Raw genomic sequence first — 21,818 nt, forward strand, 5'->3', positions numbered from 1 at the left:
TTATTTGTTGAAATTAGAAAACTGCTTTTTTATCCGTGTGATTGCCAGGATCTTTTTAATTTGTTCATTTGAAATCAGACTGCCTCTTCATGGATGAAAGTATAAATGTTTCAAAATTAGATGGAGGATTTGTAGTTGTTCTTTTCAAATAGTCTTAATAATCTGAATGTATAATCTTTTGCTCTTGTTTTTTTTAAAACAAACAACAACAAAAGATGTGAGGACAGTTAGCTTGTCTGAGAACTTTAGCAGAAGGAATATTAATTTGGTTGTATGAATATATCTAATTATTCCTTTTATTTAAAAAAAAAAGTGAAAGATGCTTTAAATACTTCAAAAGCAAAGGGCAGCGTAATTAAAGATATGACACTTTTTCTTAACTAAATAACAAAAGTAATTGTTTTCCAATTAGTAACAGACCGACATCCACACTCAACAGGCACTTTGTTAGGTCCACCTGCATGGCTACTTTAAGTGCAAACATTCATCAGCATAACTCAATAACTTAGACATGCAGACACAAGCAAGACATTCTGAAGTTCAAACGTCAGAAGAAAGGTGACTCATGGTTGTGGTTGGGATATGCCTGCACAACCATCTTTGGGGTTTACATAAAATTGTCTGAATGACAGAAAATATCCAGTAAGCAGCAGGTCTCTGGGTAAAAATTACTTTTTAGAGCTGATAGAGAAGCAACAGTAACTCCAAAGTCCTTACAGCCAAGATGAGCAGTAGAGCTACGGTAGAAGACCACACTGGTCCTGAGATAGACATATAGTTAATTAACTATTACTCATCGTAGGGAAAAAAAAACACCATAAACAGACATGAGAACAGGAAACTGAGGTCCTCACTCACACAGGAGATGATGAAGATATTTTAAATTATCTGCAATAATAACTGAATCAGTTTGCTCATTAAAGCTAGACTTTTAAAAAAGTGTTCAATTGGTTTGGCACATTTAGTCCTCCGTAAATACACGGTTGGTTTTCAATAATGCTGGTTAGTACAGGACCCACACGGCGCTTTCTCTGACTGACAAAGGAGCATGAACTGATTTCCTTTTTCTTTTTTTCGTTTTTTTAGATAGCGCTGATTGTAATTGTTTAAAGTCACTTTGGGCTTCTGGGCTCCAGGAGCCGATATGGAGCCGGTGATCCCTTTGGGCGGATGTGAAGTGTCAAAAAGGGATCGAGATCAGAAAAATCAGGCCAAGAGGACGAGTTATTTCTTTATTTTACTTATAACGCCTTTAAACCCTGTTGGCCACAGACTATTTACCAATACAAGCAAAGTTATTACACATGGGAAACACAGAAACATTGGAAATTATATTTTGGCACCTCGCGTTTTCTTAGTGGACTCTCAAAGACGCATTTTCAGTGGGAAATGTGTCGCGGTTCAGACTCTGTACCTGAAAATAATCAGAGCACAGAGTGTCTGCAGCTGTTTAAATTAACTCCAAAGTAAACAAAATCAGTTTTAGCGTCTTAAAGTTATTTAAGCCTCATCTTCACTCAAATATTTACATTATGTCCAAAATCCAACTGGGATATTTCGATTGATTCCAACACGACAAATGATTGATTATTGATCAATGTGTTCTGTGCCTTAAAAAAACCCTTTGCAAATGAATCAGCTCTTCTTCGCACTTTGGCAGCGGCTGTGAATGAGGAAATGAATCAGCTGGCTCAGGTACAGCAGGAAGGGAGGAGATAGAGGGACACTCAGTTTGCTGAAGAAAATCTGACAGCGAGCAGGATTAGTTCACGGGGTCTGTTACCCCGGTAACTAACTTGGAGTTGACGTTTACTCGGTCTGGAGCAGAAAACCCGAACTTGGCCTCAACCCTGGATTATCAAACTCAGAGCTGATCGCTAAACCCGCTCCCGGAATAAGACCTAGCGGTCCACCGGCTGTGAACAGGAAAGGTAGGAGCTGCCAGTTATTATAAACTGCGATTTACTGACAATAAATACTCAAATATCTTCAGGGTACCTGTAGCAACCAAGACATTGGAGATTTAAAAATGATGGTAATGTGTGCGTTTTAACTCAAATTGTTATTTAAATTATTTTTTATTGCCTGAACATTTTGAGAATACACTTCTTAAACTTCAGTAAATAACAAAATATAATTAAAATAACACATAGGTCATGTATTCAGTGGTGTTGTTTGTCTGGCCAACTTGAAATCAGATTATGCTGAAGTTAAATAGTTTCATTTTTAAAATGAGCTCAATGATGAAAGTCATTTGCTGCAGTCTGCAGAACAGGAGTATCTGGATGCACCTGATAAACAACAATGTTTGACTTCCCAGATAAGAAGATGACATTTAGAAAAATGTTGGCCTGTCACCTGAGTCATGATTACGGTCGACTGTGGAATCTTAGTGCAACAAAAGGTCAGATCAACTTTAAAATACTGATGATCCTCGGACGTTTACATAAAAAACACTTTTTGAGCACTTTTTCAGATACTGATCGTTACACGTCCTTGTCTCTGTTCGCCTACATCATTAAACTAGTGCATTTTTGCTGTTTAAAGTATCATAGTTACACCTCATGATATTTAACCCTGAAACCCTTGGTCACCCTAACCCTTGGTGTGACAGAGGAGGATATTGTGATAGGGTGCGATGTTGGCAGATGTGGTGACTCCTAAAAGGACCAGCCAAAAGAAGAAGATGATGAATGTATAACTGTCTTCACTGAATTAAAACAACAACAACACAGTCAGCTAATTGTGAGGGGGTCATGGGGAACTTTCTCAGATTTGACTGCTTTTGTATCAAATGAACATGGTTATCATATTGTCTGAGGTGTTCTGTTGCCACGGTTACCCCACCAAGGAGGCAGAGGCCAGAGGTGCAGGGCAGAGAGCGGGGAATAGTCTCCAAAGTGAAAAGCCCTTCAAACATCTCTGTGCTGCACTCGGTGATGGAAATTTTAAAAAAGGACAAAATTACTTTAATGGTAAAGGCAGCGCACACACTTAACCAGTGATGTGTGTGTCCCAAGGTTCATGAACTTACCATGATTTAAGGCGTCAATGAGCATCATCACATGCTCTGCTCACCTCAGAATCGCCTTGTCATTGGGAACCATCAAACAATCAGAGCATAGTTGTGGTAGACTTAGGAGAGAGAAGTTCTAGGAGTCCAATATCAATATTTATATTATATTTCTAAATACTTTCAAGTTGTGCCAAGAGATTATGACACACTAATCTGAATCTCTTTCTGGATGCGCAAAATCAATTCGTGCCTGATGTGGAAGAAGAAAAAAGAAAGAAAGAAGATACGTAGCCTCTTAAACATGAAGCAGTAATGTGTTTGGTCTAAACTGAATATATACCAATCAAGTACATTTGACCAGATTCATTTACATTTAAGATTTTACTCTGTAATTAAAAGTAATCAAATTAGTTAAAATCAGCATTTTTAGCATGAATATTTTCTTGAGTGTTGGTGGTCTGCAGTCTGGTCTTGTTCTGTTTGTACTGACATCAGTTCCAAATTTACAGTGACAACTTTTATTGTTTGTTACTGTAACCATAACTGTTACAGTATCATACATATAATAAGTCTATTTAAGCACAAGTGTCTAATTAAAATCAGCTGCATACTGTAGATGACACTCCAGAGACTCCCTCTGTTCCCCTGCCTCACATTTACTGTTCATTCATTCTTTGCTTCTTCATCATCTTCCATCCTCCTCCTCAGATGTCCACTATAAAGTGCGTGATGTTGGGTGACCTTGAAGTGGGAAAAACCTGCCTGTTCATGTCCTACACGGTCAACAAGTTTCCCTCTGAATACGTGCCCACGGTGAGGTGAAAGTCTGCAGACATGCAGCAGCATTCATTTCACTTTATTCCATGTAACACAGTGTACAGCTCTTGTGCTGTTCCAGGGTTTTTATGCATAGAAGAACTGTCAGCGCCCCCTTTCAACACTGTGATGAAGCTATTACTATTTATGAACCCATAATATTACACAGAGGAGTGTTTTTAATGGACCTATTTGTGTTGTGTTGTGTTGAAAAACATACAAGTTAAACACCACTTATGATGAAAAAGATTTTTTGTGTAAGGATCCTTGGTCAAGACACTGAAGCCCAAACTGCTTTGATAAATCAGTGTGAGTGCATGGAATAAATCCAATTTTATTATGAAGAACATCTGTAATCAAGTCCTTTTGGCGGGTTTACTTCCTTCCTGTTGTCTCTTTCTTGTTCTCATTCCTCAGCCTCTGTCTCCTCCAGGTGGTGAACACTTACTCCATGACGGTGATGATCAGAGAGGAGGAGTACACTCTGAAAATGTGCGACACTTCGGGTAAAGACAAACATTTCTGCTCTCAGTTTAATAACTAATGAAACTCTGTGTTGTATAATATCAATCTTCATACCAGCAGCAGTCACATACATATAGTCGGAGCAATATTTCCTATAACGCTCAGAGCTGATTGTGATGAGCAGTTTCCCCACCGCTGACGAGACAACCCACACGTTATTTTAAGATTCAAGAATTTTATTGTCATATAAACCGCAAAACACAAGTGGTTACGCAGAGCAATGAAATTCTTACTTTGCAAGTTCCCGTCACACAACTAAATAAACAGCTGACTCAAATAAAGAACAAACTTAACTCTGAACATAGAAAATAATACATAAAGTAAAACAAGTGCTTATGTAGGTTATGCGTGGCTGTAGTCAGAATTTGAGGTGGTGATATGTACAGAATATGCAATATTAAAATTGTTTATATTGTATATAAATGTACAAAATGCAAACATACAGGTCAGAGATAATCATCATTTTTGTTTTCACTGTTAGAAATTCAAGTGATACAAATTAAATAAACAAACCTATAATTAGATAAAAAGGTTTAGACTGCAGATTAGTGTTGACATAGCCTGTACATAAAAGATGGACATTCTTTATCTACTTGTGTACAGCCCTCAATGAACTCGTGATTTATTTACATCTCCTTGCAGATAAAATGGGGGGAAAACTTTAGGTTTTACAAATACAGAATTGATAGTATGGGCAGGCTAATGTCCAAACTGAAATAAAATGACACTTGTGTCTTTATTTTTCCCACTGTCAAGCTGATTTTACCCATGAAATGCATTCTTTTATCAGCGAGGCAAGCCAGCTGGAGGTGAGATAAGGACCCAGAACGTAGGCAGTGACTTAGATGTGAGTGAGCTTTATTCACAAGGAGAGCAGGATACAGCAGGAGTGGAGATGACATACACAGAAACCCTAAACTGGGAAATCTAATAAAACAGAACTAAAACCTGAATCCACAGGAAGCCACAAAGGGAGAAACTCACGGAGGAAACAAAAAACGATGTGCGGGAGTACGCTGTTATCGCCCCGGCTAGCTATCGAGTGGTGGGTAACAGATGTCTCCAAAAATGTCGGAGCGCTTTTGCAAATATGTGATATCTTGATAAACCAATATTTGAAGTTTACCCAGCTACATTCTCGCCTGAAAATATCTTAAAAGTTTACTTTGTGACCCAGAAAGAGTAATAAGAGTCATTTTGAAACTGAAATTGGCTGGGCCGCGCTGTGAATTCTGGGATATGGTGGGCCACGAAGGATACTCCCGACCCATCCTTCAAATTCGGGAAAAGGAGAACGCATTTGTCGGCTGCGTTTGGAGGAGTCTACGCATTTGGACGGCTTTTGTCGCGTCGCTGTGACGTAATCGGCCTGCAAATGCAGCCTCAGGAGGATGTTTGTGTCTGTTGTGAGGTTGGACATTTTAGCATGTAGAATCTACGGGAACGTCCTCACTTGGGAGGCATTTTTCAGCCTTCATTTGTTCGCACTATTTTTTGCTACTCAGACTCGTTTTGTGTCTCCCCCTGCAGGCCATGATGATTATGACAGACTGCGACCCCTCAGCTACGCCGACACTGACATCTTCCTCGTCTGTTTCTCTGTCGTATCACCCTCAACAGTTTATAGCATCAGAGAGAAGGTCTGTTTGGTTCACTTTTATTTTAATTGTTTCCAGAATAATAAGCAGACCACCTAAATGTTTAAATCGGTTCAAAGAATGTACAAAAAATTAATCCACTAGCTTTAAATTCCAAATTTGAAAAACGCAAAAAATGAGTTTTGATTGTGATCCTGTCGTGTTAGTCCCTCAAATGATTCCAATCAGCTTCAGGTTCCAACACAAAGCAGAGAATACCAGGAGCTGCTACATGACCAGGTTATTGTTCATCTGCTTACCTGAAGCAGAACCTGCAGTTGCACACAGCACGTGATCCTGCTGGCCATCAGGAAAAACAGAAATATGACAAACAGGTGGCAACTCACAAACAAATACTACCATTTCCAGATGCTTTTTTTCACAATCCTGGATCAGCCCCCATTTGTTATTACTCCCAAGAAAAAAGCTGAAAGGGGAAAACAATGAGGCAAAGTTGGCAATAAAATGGTTGCTTAATAATTAATATTTAGAACTAACTATTAGAATTAATGGTTAAAGAGAGACTCAAGCTGGAAGAAAGAAAATCTGAATTTGGTACTAAAAAAGAAAGGCATAAAGAATAAGTGATCATAATCTTAAACTTATCTGTTCACAGTGGGTACCAGAGATTTTATTCCACTGTCCACGGGTGCCTTTCCTGCTGGTGGGGACTCAGGTGGATCTGAGAGACGACAGTGCCACCCTGGAGACGCTGGCCAAGAACAAACAGCAACCGGTGACCTTTGAGAGCGGAGAGAAGCTGGCTCATGAGCTGAAGGCCGTTAAATACATGGAGTGTTCAGCTCTGACACAGGTACAGAGAGGAGAAGTCTGCTGCTGTGATCTCCTACGAGTCTCTGTCAGCCTTCAACACAAAAATAAAAGAAATGTGAAAGATTCCATTCCTGAAATCACAGGAAGTCTTTACAATTCTCTGAATTAAAAGCCTTTTGTCAAACGCTAGGGTAGCAACACATTTACCTCTGGTGTCCATCATCTGGTTCGGGGTTAGCGCCATATAGCTGCAACTCTTTTACAACCAGAGGAGTCGCCCCCTGCTGGTCATTAGAGAGAATACAGCTTTAATGAACTAATGCATTTGCTTTACATTTCAAACCCAGAAGCTTCAGCCTTCTTTTATCCTGCCCATGTGGTAAATGCAACAATCATTTTCATTCTCTTGAATGCTATTCAGTTTAAGGTGACCACAAATAGAAACCAGAAGCTTCTGGGACCCTTCCCTCCAGATTCTCAGTTTCTAGAGACAGACAACAGCAGCTGATCACATTTTACACATTTGCAATATTTGTAGTTATCCGAAGAAAGATTCTGTCTTTCCATTTGATTTATGGTGTTTCCTTTATTTCTTAAGCTGAGTGTGGTGTTCTCTCTTATTCTCAGAAAGGAGTTCAGAATGTGTTTGAAGAGGCCATCCGGGTGGTGCTGGAGACTCTACACAACAAATCCAGTCGCTGTGTCCTTTTATAGACATCACAATAAGAACAAATGGAGTAAAGGGCAGAGGAAGAGAAGCTGGAGATGTACGTGGACGTAGAAAAAGGACTATTAGCCTGGATGAGAAGAGAGAGAGGAAGGACATACATACATACATACATACATACATACATACATACATACATACATACATACATACATACATACATACATACATATATATATATATATATATATATATATATATATATATATATATATATATATATATATATATATATATAAATAAATAAATATAACTTTGGGTTACTCACATCTTAAGACTGTTGCAGAAAGCCAGAGTACAGCTGGTAAATCCTCTTGCTTTCATAGCTGCCTTGATGTGCCCATTCATTCATTTTCATTGTCCACACTGGATCGTCAAATCAAATCTCTAATGCAACCAGCCAAGGCTGCTGCCGAACAGCAACAACTAGAAAGCAGGCCTCGAGGTTCAACTGTATTAATGAGCAGTAGGACAGGTGTACCTAATAAAGTGACTGCTGAATGTATGCAGTGTGACTTTAGTGGCCTGTACAGTATTTGCTCTCACATTCTATATATTGTCTTTTTAATGATTTTCTCCATTTCAGGAATTATTCAAAGAAACTGTTTACACTTCATTTTTGTGTCTGAACACTTTTACTGTACATTAGGCCGATATGTTTGCAGTTCTCTGTCCAAGGTCAGGAAGTTTTTAATATTTTTTTTTAAACTGTTATGAAAAATGCCTTAACCAATTTGAGAGCTGAGTTAAGAGTGGTAAGAATGACATTCCTTGTAGAGTATATATATATACTGGAAGTGTTGGGTATACAAGTGTGGCCTAAGTCTTCGGTCAGAAAGACTGCAGCAGTCCTGGAGTTTAGTTCACCGTCTTTAATTAAGCTTCACAGAAGAACTGGTTACATCAGGGCTTGCCATGATAAATCCAACTGTGATGCAGCCAGACATGAATTTATAATTGTAGCAGATGCAGTATAGGTGACTATAAGCATGGTTGTCTGGAAACAGAAACAGGTAATACTATAGCTAGTAGGGTCAAAGATAACTAAGAAACAATCAGAACACATCATCTACTCAGACACAGCAATAGTTCACAATGTCCACAAGGGGTCGCTGTAAGACCATAAGTTGGCTAAATAGCACATCTCTTCCAAGTTGCTAGTGGGAAGGCAAGAAGGTGGCAAGCTAACAACAATTAAACTAAACAATAAACAACAGAAAAATCCTTTAACCGCGGGATGTAATTATTGGAGGAGATTTAGGCCACTGGTATTTACTTGGTGCAAATTAATTAAATAAACCTACTAACATGATATCAGTTTACAGCGGCACAACTTTAACTTTAACCTGCACAAACAACTATAACTATTATCACACCAGTTAACCCATCAAAGGTAATAACACTTACAGTTTCATTAACTCACACGGAATCACACAAAACTGCGTTACAACTGCTCTGCCGCTGCGCCTTTCGTCTCTCCCTCTGCGTGATGCGCATATGACAACTAATGCGCTCATTTGGGTGCGCTTGAATCTTGCCTGTAGATATCCTGAGGCCGAGTCAGCAGGGAATTTGTACATTCCTGTTGTGAGATTTGCAAAAAGGCGATTGAGGAAGCAGGGCTGCAGATACCATCCACTGGGAGCCAGCCAGTGATGCTTCGTGCAATAAGTGAGGAAGGGAACTTGAACGCATCACACCCCAGCAGGTGTGAACAGGTAGAACGAAAGGTAGGCGCTGTCAGTGACATCAACTACAACTTGACATAGTTTCGTTTTTGAAAAGAGTGCAGAACAGGACCGACTGGATGATCAAACAGTAGCACACTCAGAAGATTTCCTCTGAGTCACTATTATTACGGAGAGTATATTCTCGAGGCCAAACAACCTTCAGATCAGTGTTAAAATTGTGATGAAGCGTGACAGCACGAGGACGCTGATGCTGGAATTATACTGAAAAGCTCCTGACTGACCCGGAGAAGATACTGAGGTAGGCCACAGCCCACAAATCTCCTCTGTGAATATATCAGGCAAGCATCTGTTTGTTTTGTATTATTTGAATTCTGCATATTGTATTTTACAACCAGTTGCATCTTGTGTAGACTTTTATCTAACACTGTGCAGTCAGTCATCAGTTTTTGACTGACAAGATGAGTAAGATAATAGTTAGAGACTGAAATTAACTGGTAACCAAAAATCTTTACAACTCGTGCTCCTTTGATCTTTTTTCCCACATGTTTTACTATCACTATACTTTGAAAGTCAAATGTATTTAAAACTAGCAATAAATTCAGTGACCTCTTATTTAATGTTGTGTTTCGTTATTTATTTGTTAGAACAGAAGTAATGCTAACTGTTCATCTCCTGTTCATCTGGACGTAGAAACGTTGATGAAATGCTGAGATATAACGTTAGCTGTCCAGGCTGCTGCTGAACAGCAATAACTAGAAAGCAGGCCTCATATGGGTTAACTGCACTAACAAGTGGAACAGGTTAGTAGAGCAGGCGTACCCAATAAAGTGGCTGCTGAAAGTAAATAGTGTGACTTTAGTGGACTGCACAGTATTTGGTTACACATTCTCAGACTGTATATATTGTCTTTATTATGATTTTCTCTATTTCAGAAATTATTCAGATAAATCTGTCAAACTTCACTTTTGTGTCTGAAGACTTTTACTGTACATTAGACCAATATGTTTGTAGTTCTCTTTCCAAGGTCAAGAAGTTTTTAATAATTTATTTTAAACTGTCTGTGTTGTGAAAAATGCCTTAACTGTTTTGAGAGCTGAGTTAAGAGTGGTGAGAATGACAGTGCTGTGAGATTTGCACAAAAACGATTGAGGAAGCAGGGCTACAGATACCATCCACTGGGAGTCAACGGGATGGACAGAATTAGAAATGAGTATAATAGAGGGAGACAAAGTTATAGAGGCGAGGATGAAGTGGTTTGAACATGTCCAGAGGAGGGATAGTCGATATATTGGACAAAGGATCTTGAAGATGAAGCTGGCAGGCAGGAGGAAATGTGGAAGGCCTCAGAGAAGATTCATACATGTAGAAAAGGAGGACATGCAGAGGGTTGGTGTGACAGATGATGCTGAGAACAGGGTGAGCCTCTGAGGGGAGCCGCTGAAAGAAGATGTCTTTTTCAGAAGTTTCTCGGGGAACATAAAAATCGAATTCTATACCCATGATGTTTGCTGCCTTCACATTACAGGAAGATGGAACTCCACAAATACACATCAAAGTGAGAGAAAATTTGAATAAAATATCTTCCTGAGAACCAAGGAAGAATGTATTTTCTGTTTAACTGTTGTGATTTCCTGCCTGTTTGGAGCTAAAAGAGTCCACCAATACAAGAGATATCATGAGATATCTTGTGTTCTATTGAGCGCATCAGGACTTAGTAGTGTAGCTTAAATAAGTCAATAGATATAGACCAAATTAATGTTCATTAGAAAGGACATAAATATAAAAGCTGGGACTCTCACTAGGATTTGAGTAACTAACCTGGATCCAGACTGAGCTCCTTCTGCTTGCTGTTGACACTGTTTCTATGAATCGCTCAACAGCGACATCTGCTGGATTTAAAAAGTCATTCCAGGAAACTTGGAGACAGACTGAAGTCTCCGTTCATTCACTTTGACTGTGGACAGCAACCGAGTCATGACCAGTAATCCTGTTTAGTTAACCAAGTGATGATAAAGTGCCAACTGGATAAAAGAGAATAAAACTGAGTAGTACAAAAATAATAATAACAAAATTTTAGATTTTATGAGTGTTCACCCAGGGCACCGAACAGGCCAGGACCGCCCCTGCTTGTATGACCCTTATGGGATATTCACATAGAAATATTACCCTATATTACCCTTCCAGGACATGAAGCTCAGTAAAGCACCCCTCCAACAGCCAAACCCATCTGTTCTTTGATTGGATTGTTAAATTTGTAATTGACAGAAAAATTGGGTCAAAATTCGTACTTTTAAGTTGAAATAAATACAGCCAGGAAACCTGAGCGCAGAGTTTTACACGCAATTTTTTGCCTTAACAAAAAAAAAAATTGTAATTTTGGGACTGGACCTAATTGGTTTAGGCCTTATTTGGCAGACAGAACTTTCTCTGTCAGCCTTCTCGGTTCCGAATCATTTTCTGCTTCTCTGTCATTCGGCGTCCCACAGGGCTCAATTTTAGGGCCACTGCTGTTTTTGCTGTATCTATTGCCTCTGGGTTCCATCCTTAGAAGGCATGGGATCTCTTTTCATTAGGATCTCATTATGCTGATGACTGCCAAATTTATTTGCCACTAAAGCAGGAGGATGGCATCTCCATAAAACCTCTCTTGACATGTCTAGATGACACCAAAACTTGGTTGGCTCTAACCTTTCTAAATTTTTATGAAAAGAAAACAGAAGTGTTTGGACCTGGTGGTCCCTGTGCGTCCTCTGTTGATTTCAGACACCTGGAAGTTTATTTTAATCCTGTTGTTACTGACCTTGGTTTTAAGTTGGGGAGTGATTTTAAATTTAAAGACAACCAAATCAGAACAGTGGTGAAGTCCAGTTTTTATCATTTAAGGAGAGCACCTTGAAACAGTGATTCATGCTTTTATTTCTTCCCAACTGGACTACTGTAATTCACTTTATGTGGGGGTGAGTAAGTCATTGCTCTCACGTCTTCAAAATGCTGCTGCGCGATTCCTAACAGAAACTCGTAAAAGAGAGCATACAAACGTGGACAAAAATTGTTGGTACCCTTCGGTCAATGAAAGAAAAACTAACAATGGTCACAGAAAAAAACTTTAATCTGACAAAAGTAATAATAAATAAAATTCTATAAATCCTAACCAATGAAAGTCAGACATTGCTTTTCAACCAAGCTTCAACTAAATTATTTAAAAAATAAATGCATGAAACAGGCCTGGACAAAAATGATGGTACCCACAACTTAATATTTTGATTAACCTTTTGAGGCAATCACTGCAATCAAACGATTCCTGTAACTGTCAATGAGACTTCTGCACCCCTCAGCAGGTATTTTGGACCACTCCTCATGTGCAAACTTCTCCAGTTGTTTCTGGTTTAAAGGGCACCTTTCCCAGACTGCATGTTTCAGCTCCTTCCAAAGATGCTCAATAGGATTGAGGTGAGGGCTCAGAGAAGGCCACTTTTAAATAGTCCAGTGTTTCCCTCTCAGCCATTCTTGGGTGTTTTAAGCTGTGTTTCGGGTCATTTTCCTATTGTCAGACCTGCAACTGAGACCAAGCTTTCTGACACTGGCCAGCACATTTCTCTCTAGAATCCCTTGATAGTCTTGAGACTTCATTGTACCTGCACAGATCCAAGACACCCTGTGCCAGATGCAGCCCCAGAACATAACCGAGCCTCCCCCGTGTTTCACAGTTGGGACAGTGTTCTTTTCTTGATATGCTTCATTTTTCCGTCTGTGAACATGGAGCTAATGTGCCTTTGCAAAAAATCCCATTTTTGTCTCATCTGTCCACAGGACATTCTCCCAGAAGCTTTGTGGCTTGTCAACATGTAGTTTTGCATATTCCAGTCTGGCTTTTTTATGATTTGTTTTCAACAATGGTGTCCTCCTTGGTCGTCTCCCACTTTGGCTCAAACAACGACGGATGGTGCGATCTGACACTGATGTTCCTTGAGCATGAAGTTCAGCTTGGATCTCTTTAGAAGTCTTTCTGGGCTCTTTTGTTACCCTTTGGATTATCCGTCTCATTGATTTGTCATCAATTTTCCTCCTGCAGTCACGTCCAGGGAGGTTGGCTACAGTCCCATGGATCTTAACTTTCTTAATAACATGTGCAGCTGTAGTCACAGGAACATCTAGCTGCTTGGAGATGGTCTTATAGCCTTTACCTTTAACATGCTTGTCTATGATTTTCTTTCTAATCTCCTGAGACGACTCTTTCCTTTGCTTCCTCTGGTCCCTGTTGAGTTTGGTACTCACCATGTCACCAAACAACACAGTGACTACCTGGAGACATACATACAGGCCCACTGACTGATTACAAGATTGTAGACACGTGTGATGCTGATTAGTGGACACACCTTCAATTAAAATTTCTATTCTTTGCTAGGGCAACCATCATTTTTGTCCAGGCCCGTTTCATGCATTTATTTTTTAAATAATTCAGTTGAAGCATGGTTGAAAAGCAATGTCTGACTTTCATTGATTAGGGTTTATAGAATTTGTATTCATTATTAATTTTGTCAGATTAAAGTTATTTCTGTGACCATTGTGAGTTTTTCTTTCATTGACTGAAGGGTACTAACAATTTTGTCGACGTCTGTATAACCCCTGTGCAGGCCTCTCCGCACTGGCTGCCTGTTCCTTTTAGGGTTCATTTTAAAATTCTTACGTTTGTTTTTAAATGCTTTCACATTCTTGCCCAACCTTACTTCTTTGAGCTTCTTCATCCTTACCCTGTCTCTCAAGTCAGCTGACCAGCTGCTCCTGAAGGTACCAAGATCCAGGCGGAAACCCATGGGAGGCGGGGGCTTTTCTAATGTCGCTCCAAAATTATGGAATAATTTGCCCTTGCATGTTAGAGGCCCCTTCACTGTACTCTTTTAAATCATGTCTTAAAACCCACTTATTCTTTGTCTTATTCTCAGTGAGACTTAGTTTCTCTTATAATTAAATTAGTTATTTAATTATTTTCCTTTTATTTATATCTTATGTAAATGTATTATATAGTTCCAATGCGCAGTACTTCGTGTCAGCTGTGGTTGTTTTAAAGTGTTTTATAAATAAAGGTGATGATGATGATGATGATGAGACACAAATCAGTTACTTGTCTTTACAGTTTATTTTGTTCCCAATTTTCTCCTTTTTTAAAAATTGTTTTTCCTACCTCTCAGATGCAGACTATAAAGCTCGTCGTGGTGGGTGATCGTGATTCAGGAAAGCATGAATTGCTCCTGACCTATACAGGCACAGCCTTAAAGGAAGAACACATACCCATAGTGAGTAGGTTTAAATACCACAAATTAAAAAAAAAAAAAAAAACAAGATTTTTCTCTTCAGGAAACTCATGACACAAAAATCTGCAGACATACACCAGACAGATTTCAACTGCTCTTTTGTGTCACACAGGTTGTGATACTTGCAGTAACTGAACTCAACAGAACACTAAAGACAGACCATACAAACACAGTATTTACAGCACATACATGCAAAACCAATCGAAGTGGGTTGTGTATTGTGTTCTCACAAATACAGTCTGGACCAATTTCTGTTATAGTGTGTTTGGAGTTTGAAAGTAAGTATTCAAGTAAGCGCAGCAGCTATAAAACACTCCCTGCATCCGCTCACATCCAGAGCCGAGGTTACCAGGAATGTTGGGATAAGCTGCTTGTTAACACACGTGGCAGAAGCCTGAACGTGAGTAAAGGGGAGTAAAGCAAGACATGGCACATCTGCTTACCTGAACAGCTGCAAACTAATATTCATGAAAGTGCTCAGCTCATTTCATAAATCAGTTTGACTCTGTTTAGTCATGCTGTAACGATTCTGCTGCATTTGCATGTTTACTTATCTTTGTTTATGGCTTTTGTTCCCTGTTTTCTCCAGGTGTTTGACAACTATGCTGTGACAGTGATTGTTGGTGGAGAGATATACAGTCTGGAATTAAATGACACTACAGGTAAAAAGTACATCGAAACTCAGTCTATTAAATACAAAAAAATCAGTTGTATAATGTCTGTGAAGGTTCTCAGTCATCTTAGTCTAAGGAGCTTAGAAAGAAAAACGTCTGGACTTCTATAAGTTGCTTGAAGACGTTTCACCCCTCATCCGAGAATCTTCTTCAGTTCTAAGGTCAAATGGTGGAGAGTCCCAGATTGTCCCAGATTTAAGCCCCGTGGGAGTGTCCCCCTGTGGGAGTGTCCCCCCTAATGATCCTCTACCTAATCACATGATCCAAGGTGTGAAAGCGGTTGTGCGTCACAATCAGCCAGGGTTTCAGGTGAGCTCATTGTGAAACCTGGCCCCACCCTATCATGTGATTTCCTGAGGTCAGATGGCCCAGGATGTGAGTGGGTGTTAAGGCGTCTGGGAAGGATCTCAAAACTGGATTATAGATGGCAGAGAGTTGGTGTCGCCTCTGTTCAAAGATGGTCGCTCACAGTGAACATAGATGCTTCTTTCACTCCTCTTTGAAACCATCTGTCCTCTCTGCCCAAAATGTGAACATTGGCATCCTCGAAAGAGTGTCCTTTGTCCTTTAGATGCAGTCATTTCCACTTGGAAATTCATTTTCTGGGGGAGGGGTAACTTGTTGTTCAGACACTTGTGTTGTGTTCCCCCTGCAGGTCAGGAAGATTATCATACACTGCGACCCTTCAACTACCTTCAGACTGACATCTTGCTTCTGTGTTTCTCTGTCGTATCACCGTCATCTTTCAAGAACATCACAGAGAAGGTTTGTTTAGTTGGTAACTGTGTTTTGTTTCTAATTTGACGGGAATTCAAAATACTGACTCTTAATTTAATGAGGTGATTCTCTTCACTGGCTGCCCTTTAAGTCCAACAAACTCTCAAAGACTGTCAGCTAAAGGAAACCTCAATATGCCTGTAAAAAACATTAATTTGTTAGAAAAAAAAAAAAAACACGGACAAACAAACACAAAGTCTTCTTGTTCTACTCAAAAATAAAGTTTAAAAAATTCCTTATCGGAACATCCATCAACATGTTCCCATTGGCCAGTACTAAAATTAAAAAAAAAAAAAAAAAAAAAAGTCATTTTAAATATATTTTTCTACATATCTATAAAAATGAATTATCTATAAAATGACAATATTTATACACATCTTCCTATTTGCATAAACTCTGTAATGCCAAACTATTGTAATCACAGATGAAACCGAGGAGAAGAAAACAAAACACTCACCTGTCAGCAACGTTGTTGCTGCATTATTTGCTTCTCATTGTTCTCTGATTGTTAAAAATCAGTGTTTTTCGATACTTCTTTTAAATCTGAGAAGCAACCGACCGCAGTTGTAAAGACCAGATGTTAATCAGTTATGTGAATTCACCAAAACAAAATCACATCTTCTTCCAAAAGACCTTGAAAAATGTGCTCATGCCTTCATCAGCTCTAGTTTGGACCACTGTAATCCTCTGTGTTTAGGTCTGAAACACTCTTAATCGTTTGCAGTTAGTCCAAAATGCCGCTGCATGATCACATCACTCCACTTTTAGCAGGTTTTCACAGGCTTCCTGTCCATTTTTCTACTGGTTTTAAGATTTTCCTTACTTTTAAAGTTTTAAATGGTGTTGTACCCAGCTATTTAACCAACCAGCTCAACTTATTTAACCCCAAAAGAGCCCTAAGATCTTCTAGCCAGATGCTCATAGTGCAGCAGAGGTCTCGATTGCGATCTCCAGATTGGGAGTTTGCAGTCACAGTTTTAAGACTGCTACTTAATAGTCATACTGCAGAATCAACATTATCTTTTAAATCTAGTTTTAAAACTCATTTTTCTACCTCAGCTTTTTATGTTGGCATCTGTATTGGATTGTTTTGGTTAATTAGTGGTCTTTAACCACTGGGACAGCTAATGATGATGTTTCTAAAACAAATAACTGCAGTCTCTAATTCAAAACGGACTTCAGGGAGAGATAAACGTCTAATGAATATTATGTTTTCATGCTCACACGGGGAAGTTAATTGCCAAAATATTTAATAATCCAATATCAGATTAAGTTATGTAACATTTTTTCAAAACAGTCGCCTCAAGGCGCTTTATATTCTCAGAATCAGAATACTTTATTAATCTTGAAGGAAATTAAGGGTTACAGCAGGCAGCATGCTAATGGCGCATGTGCACTTTATGACAAAGTCACAAAGGTAATTTTGTTTGGTTTCTAACTTCAGAGATATTCGCGCACACACAGAGCTACAGGTCAGTTGTTGCAGTAAAAGCCCATCAAACCTGACCTTGATTTTTCCACAGTGGGTGCCAGAGATTTCACACCACTGCCCGGGGACGCCCTTCCTGTTGGTCGGGACTCAGGTGCATTTAAGAGATGACAGCCACACCCTGGAGAAGCTGGCCCAGAGAAACCAACACGCTGTGACCTTCACGAGTGGAGAGGAAGTGGCTCGTAAGCTGAAGGCAGTCAAATACGTGGAGTGTTCAGCTGAGACACAGGTACGAGGGAGAAGAAGTCTGCTGGTGTTTCTGCTGAGAAACAAGCACTGGTATCTATAAGTTTTTGGGTGCAAAGTTAAGAGAAATATGAACGTCTTCATTAGTGATAAAGGTACCTTAAAATCCAAGGCTGTGTGCTAATTCAGCCAGCAGAGCACGAGTAGGTCAGGGTGGGTTAAAAAGCGGTAGTGGAGCCCAGGGTTAATTATTGTATTGATTGCTGATGGGAAACATGTGTGCCTCTCCTGGGTTTCCAGAGATTGGTTAGTAGATAATCACATCCACACACAGATGAAGAAGAAAGATGAAAAGAGTGACCAGACTGAGGCACATGACACCCATGATGCTGAGTCTGTCTCGAATGACTGACTTCTTTTTTAAACAGTGAGCCCACAGGAAGATGACCGTGACATTTTATCACATAGTATCTCACTTTTCAGCCACTTGCATCTGCAGCTTTATTCTTTGAGTCACTACATGAAGCTCGTGACCATAGGTGAGGGTGTTGGTGTAGATTGACCAGTATATTGACAGCATTACTTACATGCTCAGCTCTGTTCATCACAACAGGTTGGTACTGTGTCCATGTCACTGTCGGTGTCACACCAATCCATTCTTCTTCCCTCACTCATGACACTGGGACATTTAAACTTCTCCACTCAGTCATGCCCATTCCTACTCATACTCAAGTGGGACTGGGCACGCTGCCCTTTACCAAATCACAGCCATGGCCTCAGCCTTAATGGTGCAGATTCTCATTCCTGATGCTTCACACTGGCTTTAAACTACCAACAGAAGCCAACAGATGTGTATATTGGTGTATATTCCCACTCAGTTCAGCTCGATCGATCTCTTTAACCCCGGAACACTAACAAGCAGGTTTTGTAAAATGTTCACATGGGTGAAAATCACTCAACATTAGTATTTTAGAGTTAATTGAGTCATCTGGTTTAGGGTTTACACCCAGTACAGGCACCAGGAAAGTGTTTACTAAGGTCAAAGAGGGCTGTTTTCTATAGAACTGGAAGTCATTTTGGCACCAAGAGGAGCCTCTCTGTTGGGTCTGTGCCTCGCAGGCCCGCTGGTTCAAGGACTTATCACCCGTGAAGAAAGCAAGACAAACAGCTCAAATGGTTTTAACTTGCTAAACCTCTCTCATGTGTTTGTTTTGTTGTTGTTTTTCTTTTTTGTCTCTCTCTCAGGAAGGATTGAAGAATGTGTTTGATGAGGCTATTCTTGCTGCTCTGGAGCCTCCAGATACTAAATCCAAGAAGCTCTGCATCCTGCTATAGATGCCACAAGAAGAGAACAAGGAGGAGACGGTGGAGGTGTAGATTAGAGATAAGAGAATATTAACTCAAATAGGACTAGAGGGTTAAGTCATAGTGATTTAACTTTGGGTTACTCACATCTTAAGACTGTTGCAGAAAGCCAGAGTACAGCTGGTAAATCCTCTTGCTTTCATAGCTGCCTTGATGTGCCCATTCATTCATTTTCATTGTCCACACTGGATCGTCAAATCAAATCTCTAATGCAACCAGCCAAGGCTGCTGCTGAACAGCAACAACTAGAAAGCAGGCCTCGAGGTTCAACTGTATTAATGAGCAGTAGGACAGGTGTACCTAATAAAGTGACTGCTGAATGTATGTAGTGTGACTTTAGTGGCCTGTACAGTATTTGCTCTCACATTCTATATATTGTCTTTTTAATGGTTTTCTCCATTTCAGCAATTATTCAAAGAAACTGTTTACACTTCATTTTTGTCTCTGAACACTTTTACTGTACATTAGGCCGATATGTTTGCAGTTCTCTGTCCAAGGTCAGGAAGTTTTTAATATTTTTTTTTTAAACTGTTATGAAAAATGCCTTAACCAATTTGAGAGCTGAGTTAAGAGTGGTAAGAATGACATTCCTTGTAGAGTATATATATATACTGGAAGTGTTGGGTATACAAGTGTGGCCTAAGTCTTCGGTCAGAAAGACTGCAGCAGTCCTGGAGTTTAGTTCACCGTCTTTAATTAAGCTTCACAGAAGAACTGGTTACAGCAGGGCTTGCCATGATAAATCCAACTGTGATGCAGCCAGACATGAATTTATAATTGTAGCAGATGCAGTATAGGTGACTATAAGCATGGTTGTCTGGAAACAGAAACAGGTAATACTATAGCTAGTAGGGTCAAAGATAACTAAGAAACAATCAGAACACATCATCTACTCAGACACAGCAATAGTTCACAATGTCCACAAGGGGTCGCTGTAAGACCATAAGTTGGCTAAATAGCACATCTCTTCCAAGTTGCTAGTGGGAAGGCAAGAAGGTGGCAAGCTAACAACAATTAAACTAAACAATAAACAACAGAAAAATCCTTTAACCGCGGGATGTAATTATTGGAGGAGATTTAGGCCACTGGTATTTACTTGGTGCAAATTAATTAAATAAACCTACTAACATGATATCAGTTTACAGCGGCACAACTTTAGCTTTAACCTGCACAAACAACTATAACTATTATCACACCAGTTAACCCATCAAAGGTAATAACACTTACAGTTTCATTAACTCACACGGAATCACACAAAACTGCGTTACAACTGCTCTGCCGCTGCGCCTTTCGTCTCTCCCTCTGCGTGATGCGCATATGACAACTAATGCGCTCATTTGGGTGCGCTTGAATCTTGCCTGTAGATATCCTGAGGCCGAGTCAGCAGGGAATTTGTACATTCCTGTTGTGAGATTTGCAAAAAGGCGATTGAGGAAGCAGGGCTGCAGATACCATCCACTGGGAGCCAGCCAGTGATGCTTCGTGCAATAAGTGAGGAAGGGAACTTGAACGCATCACACCCCAGCAGGTGTGAACAGGTAGAACGAAAGGTAGGCGCTGTCAGTGACATCAACTACAACTTGACATAGTTTCGTTTTTGAAAAGAGTGCAGAACAGGACCGACTGGATGATCAAACAGTAGCACACTCAGAAGATTTCCTCTGAGTCACTATTATTACGGAGAGTATATTCTCGAGGCCAAACAACCTTCAGATCAGTGTTAAAATTGTGATGAAGCGTGACAGCACGAGGACGCTGATGCTGGAATTATACTGAAAAGCTCCTGACTGACCCGGAGAAGATACTGAGGTAGGCCACAGCCCACAAATCTCCTCTGTGAATATATCAGGCAAGCATCTGTTTGTTTTGTATTATTTGAATTCTGCATATTGTATTTTACAACCAGTTGCATCTTGTGTAGACTTTTATCTAACACTGTGCAGTCAGTCATCAGTTTTTGACTGACAAGATGAGTAAGATAATAGTTAGAGACTGAAATTAACTGGTAACCAAAAATCTTTACAACTTGTGCTCCTTTGATCTTTTTTCCCACATGTTTTACTATCACTATACTTTGAAAGTCAAATGTATCTAAAACTAGCAATAAATTCAGTGACCTCTTATTTAATGTTGTGTTTTGTTATTTATTTGTTAGAACACTTTTTCAGAAGTTTCTCGGGGAACATAAAAATCTAATTCTATACCCATCTCTATTTACTCCAAGGCTTTGTAAGTCAGAAAATAATCATAATGACAGACTGAAAGTTGTGCGGCTTCAGTAAATGGACTAAAGTTGCACATGAGAAATCAGCTGATTGGGGTTTTGTCATTTGTTAATGCGATAAATGGAGAGAGTATGCAATCAGTTCTGTTTGTGGGTTTAGTACAGAGTCTTAATGGACCATGTTCTGGCCTCCATTGCAAAGGTGGCTGGCAAGAGCTGCGGTCACCAGGCCATTGATGTTTGCTGCCTTCACATTACAGGAAGATGGAACTCCACAAATACACATCAAAGTGAGAGAAAAATTGAATAAAATATCTTCCTGAGAACCAAGGAAGAACATATTTTCTGTTTAACTGTTGTGATTTCCTGCCTGTTTGGAGCTAAAAGAGTCCACCAATACAAGAGATATCATGAGATATCTTGTGTTTTATTGAGCGCATCAGGACTTAGTAGTGTCGCTTAAATAAGTCAATAGATATAGACCAAATTAATGTTCATTAGAAAGGACATAGATGAAAAAGCCAGGTCTCTCAGGAGGATATGACAAACTGATCTGGGTCCAGAGCTTCTTCTGCTTGCTGTAGGCCACAAACGGGCACTAA

At 39.6% G+C, this 21,818-nt stretch overlaps 2 protein-coding genes across 2 annotated transcripts; both read left to right on the top strand.

The window, feature by feature from the left end:
- The first annotated feature begins 120 nt into the window (after window positions 1-120).
- On the top strand, window positions 121-8,743 carry LOC146643145 (cell division control protein 42 homolog). The gene is made up of 6 exons (XM_085396143.1): window positions 121-1,931; window positions 3,725-3,829; window positions 4,266-4,338; window positions 5,888-5,997; window positions 6,611-6,808; window positions 7,396-8,743. The coding sequence occupies exons 2-6, from the start codon at window positions 3,725-3,727 to the stop codon at window positions 7,480-7,482; spliced, it is 573 nt and encodes a 190-aa protein (XP_085252269.1). The 5' UTR covers window positions 121-1,931; the 3' UTR covers window positions 7,483-8,743.
- A 154-nt stretch (window positions 8,744-8,897) lies between these two features.
- Window positions 8,898-19,545, top strand: LOC146643146 (cell division control protein 42 homolog). The gene is made up of 6 exons (XM_085396142.1): window positions 8,898-9,484; window positions 14,376-14,480; window positions 15,088-15,160; window positions 15,828-15,937; window positions 17,473-17,670; window positions 18,873-19,545. The coding sequence occupies exons 2-6, from the start codon at window positions 14,376-14,378 to the stop codon at window positions 18,960-18,962; spliced, it is 576 nt and encodes a 191-aa protein (XP_085252268.1). The 5' UTR covers window positions 8,898-9,484; the 3' UTR covers window positions 18,963-19,545.
- The last annotated feature ends 2,273 nt before the right edge of the window (window positions 19,546-21,818 follow it).

Source organism: Rhamphochromis longiceps, linkage group LG22 (assembly GCF_057381845.1).
Source record: "Rhamphochromis longiceps isolate RC_006_pf linkage group LG22, R_longiceps_female_GT1.1, whole genome shotgun sequence".
Classification (NCBI taxonomy): Eukaryota; Metazoa; Chordata; class Actinopteri; order Cichliformes; family Cichlidae; genus Rhamphochromis; species Rhamphochromis longiceps.

What these genes read in the sequence shown, in the direction of transcription:
- LOC146643145 (XM_085396143.1), top strand. Translation starts at nt 3,725, where the DNA reads ATGTCCACTATAAAGTGCGTGATGTTGGGTGACCTTGAAGTGGGAAAA. An exon ending in CCTCTGAATACGTGCCCACG is followed by an intron (nt 3,830 to 4,265) that starts GTGAGGTGAAAG and finishes TGTCTCCTCCAG; the next exon opens with GTGGTGAACACTTACTCCAT. An exon ending in AGTGTTCAGCTCTGACACAG is followed by an intron (nt 6,809 to 7,395) that starts GTACAGAGAGGA and finishes TCTTATTCTCAG; the next exon opens with AAAGGAGTTCAGAATGTGTT.
- LOC146643146 (XM_085396142.1), top strand. Translation starts at nt 14,376, where the DNA reads ATGCAGACTATAAAGCTCGTCGTGGTGGGTGATCGTGATTCAGGAAAG. An exon ending in TCAAGAACATCACAGAGAAG is followed by an intron (nt 15,938 to 17,472) that starts GTTTGTTTAGTT and finishes ATTTTTCCACAG; the next exon opens with TGGGTGCCAGAGATTTCACA. An exon ending in AGTGTTCAGCTGAGACACAG is followed by an intron (nt 17,671 to 18,872) that starts GTACGAGGGAGA and finishes TCTCTCTCTCAG; the next exon opens with GAAGGATTGAAGAATGTGTT.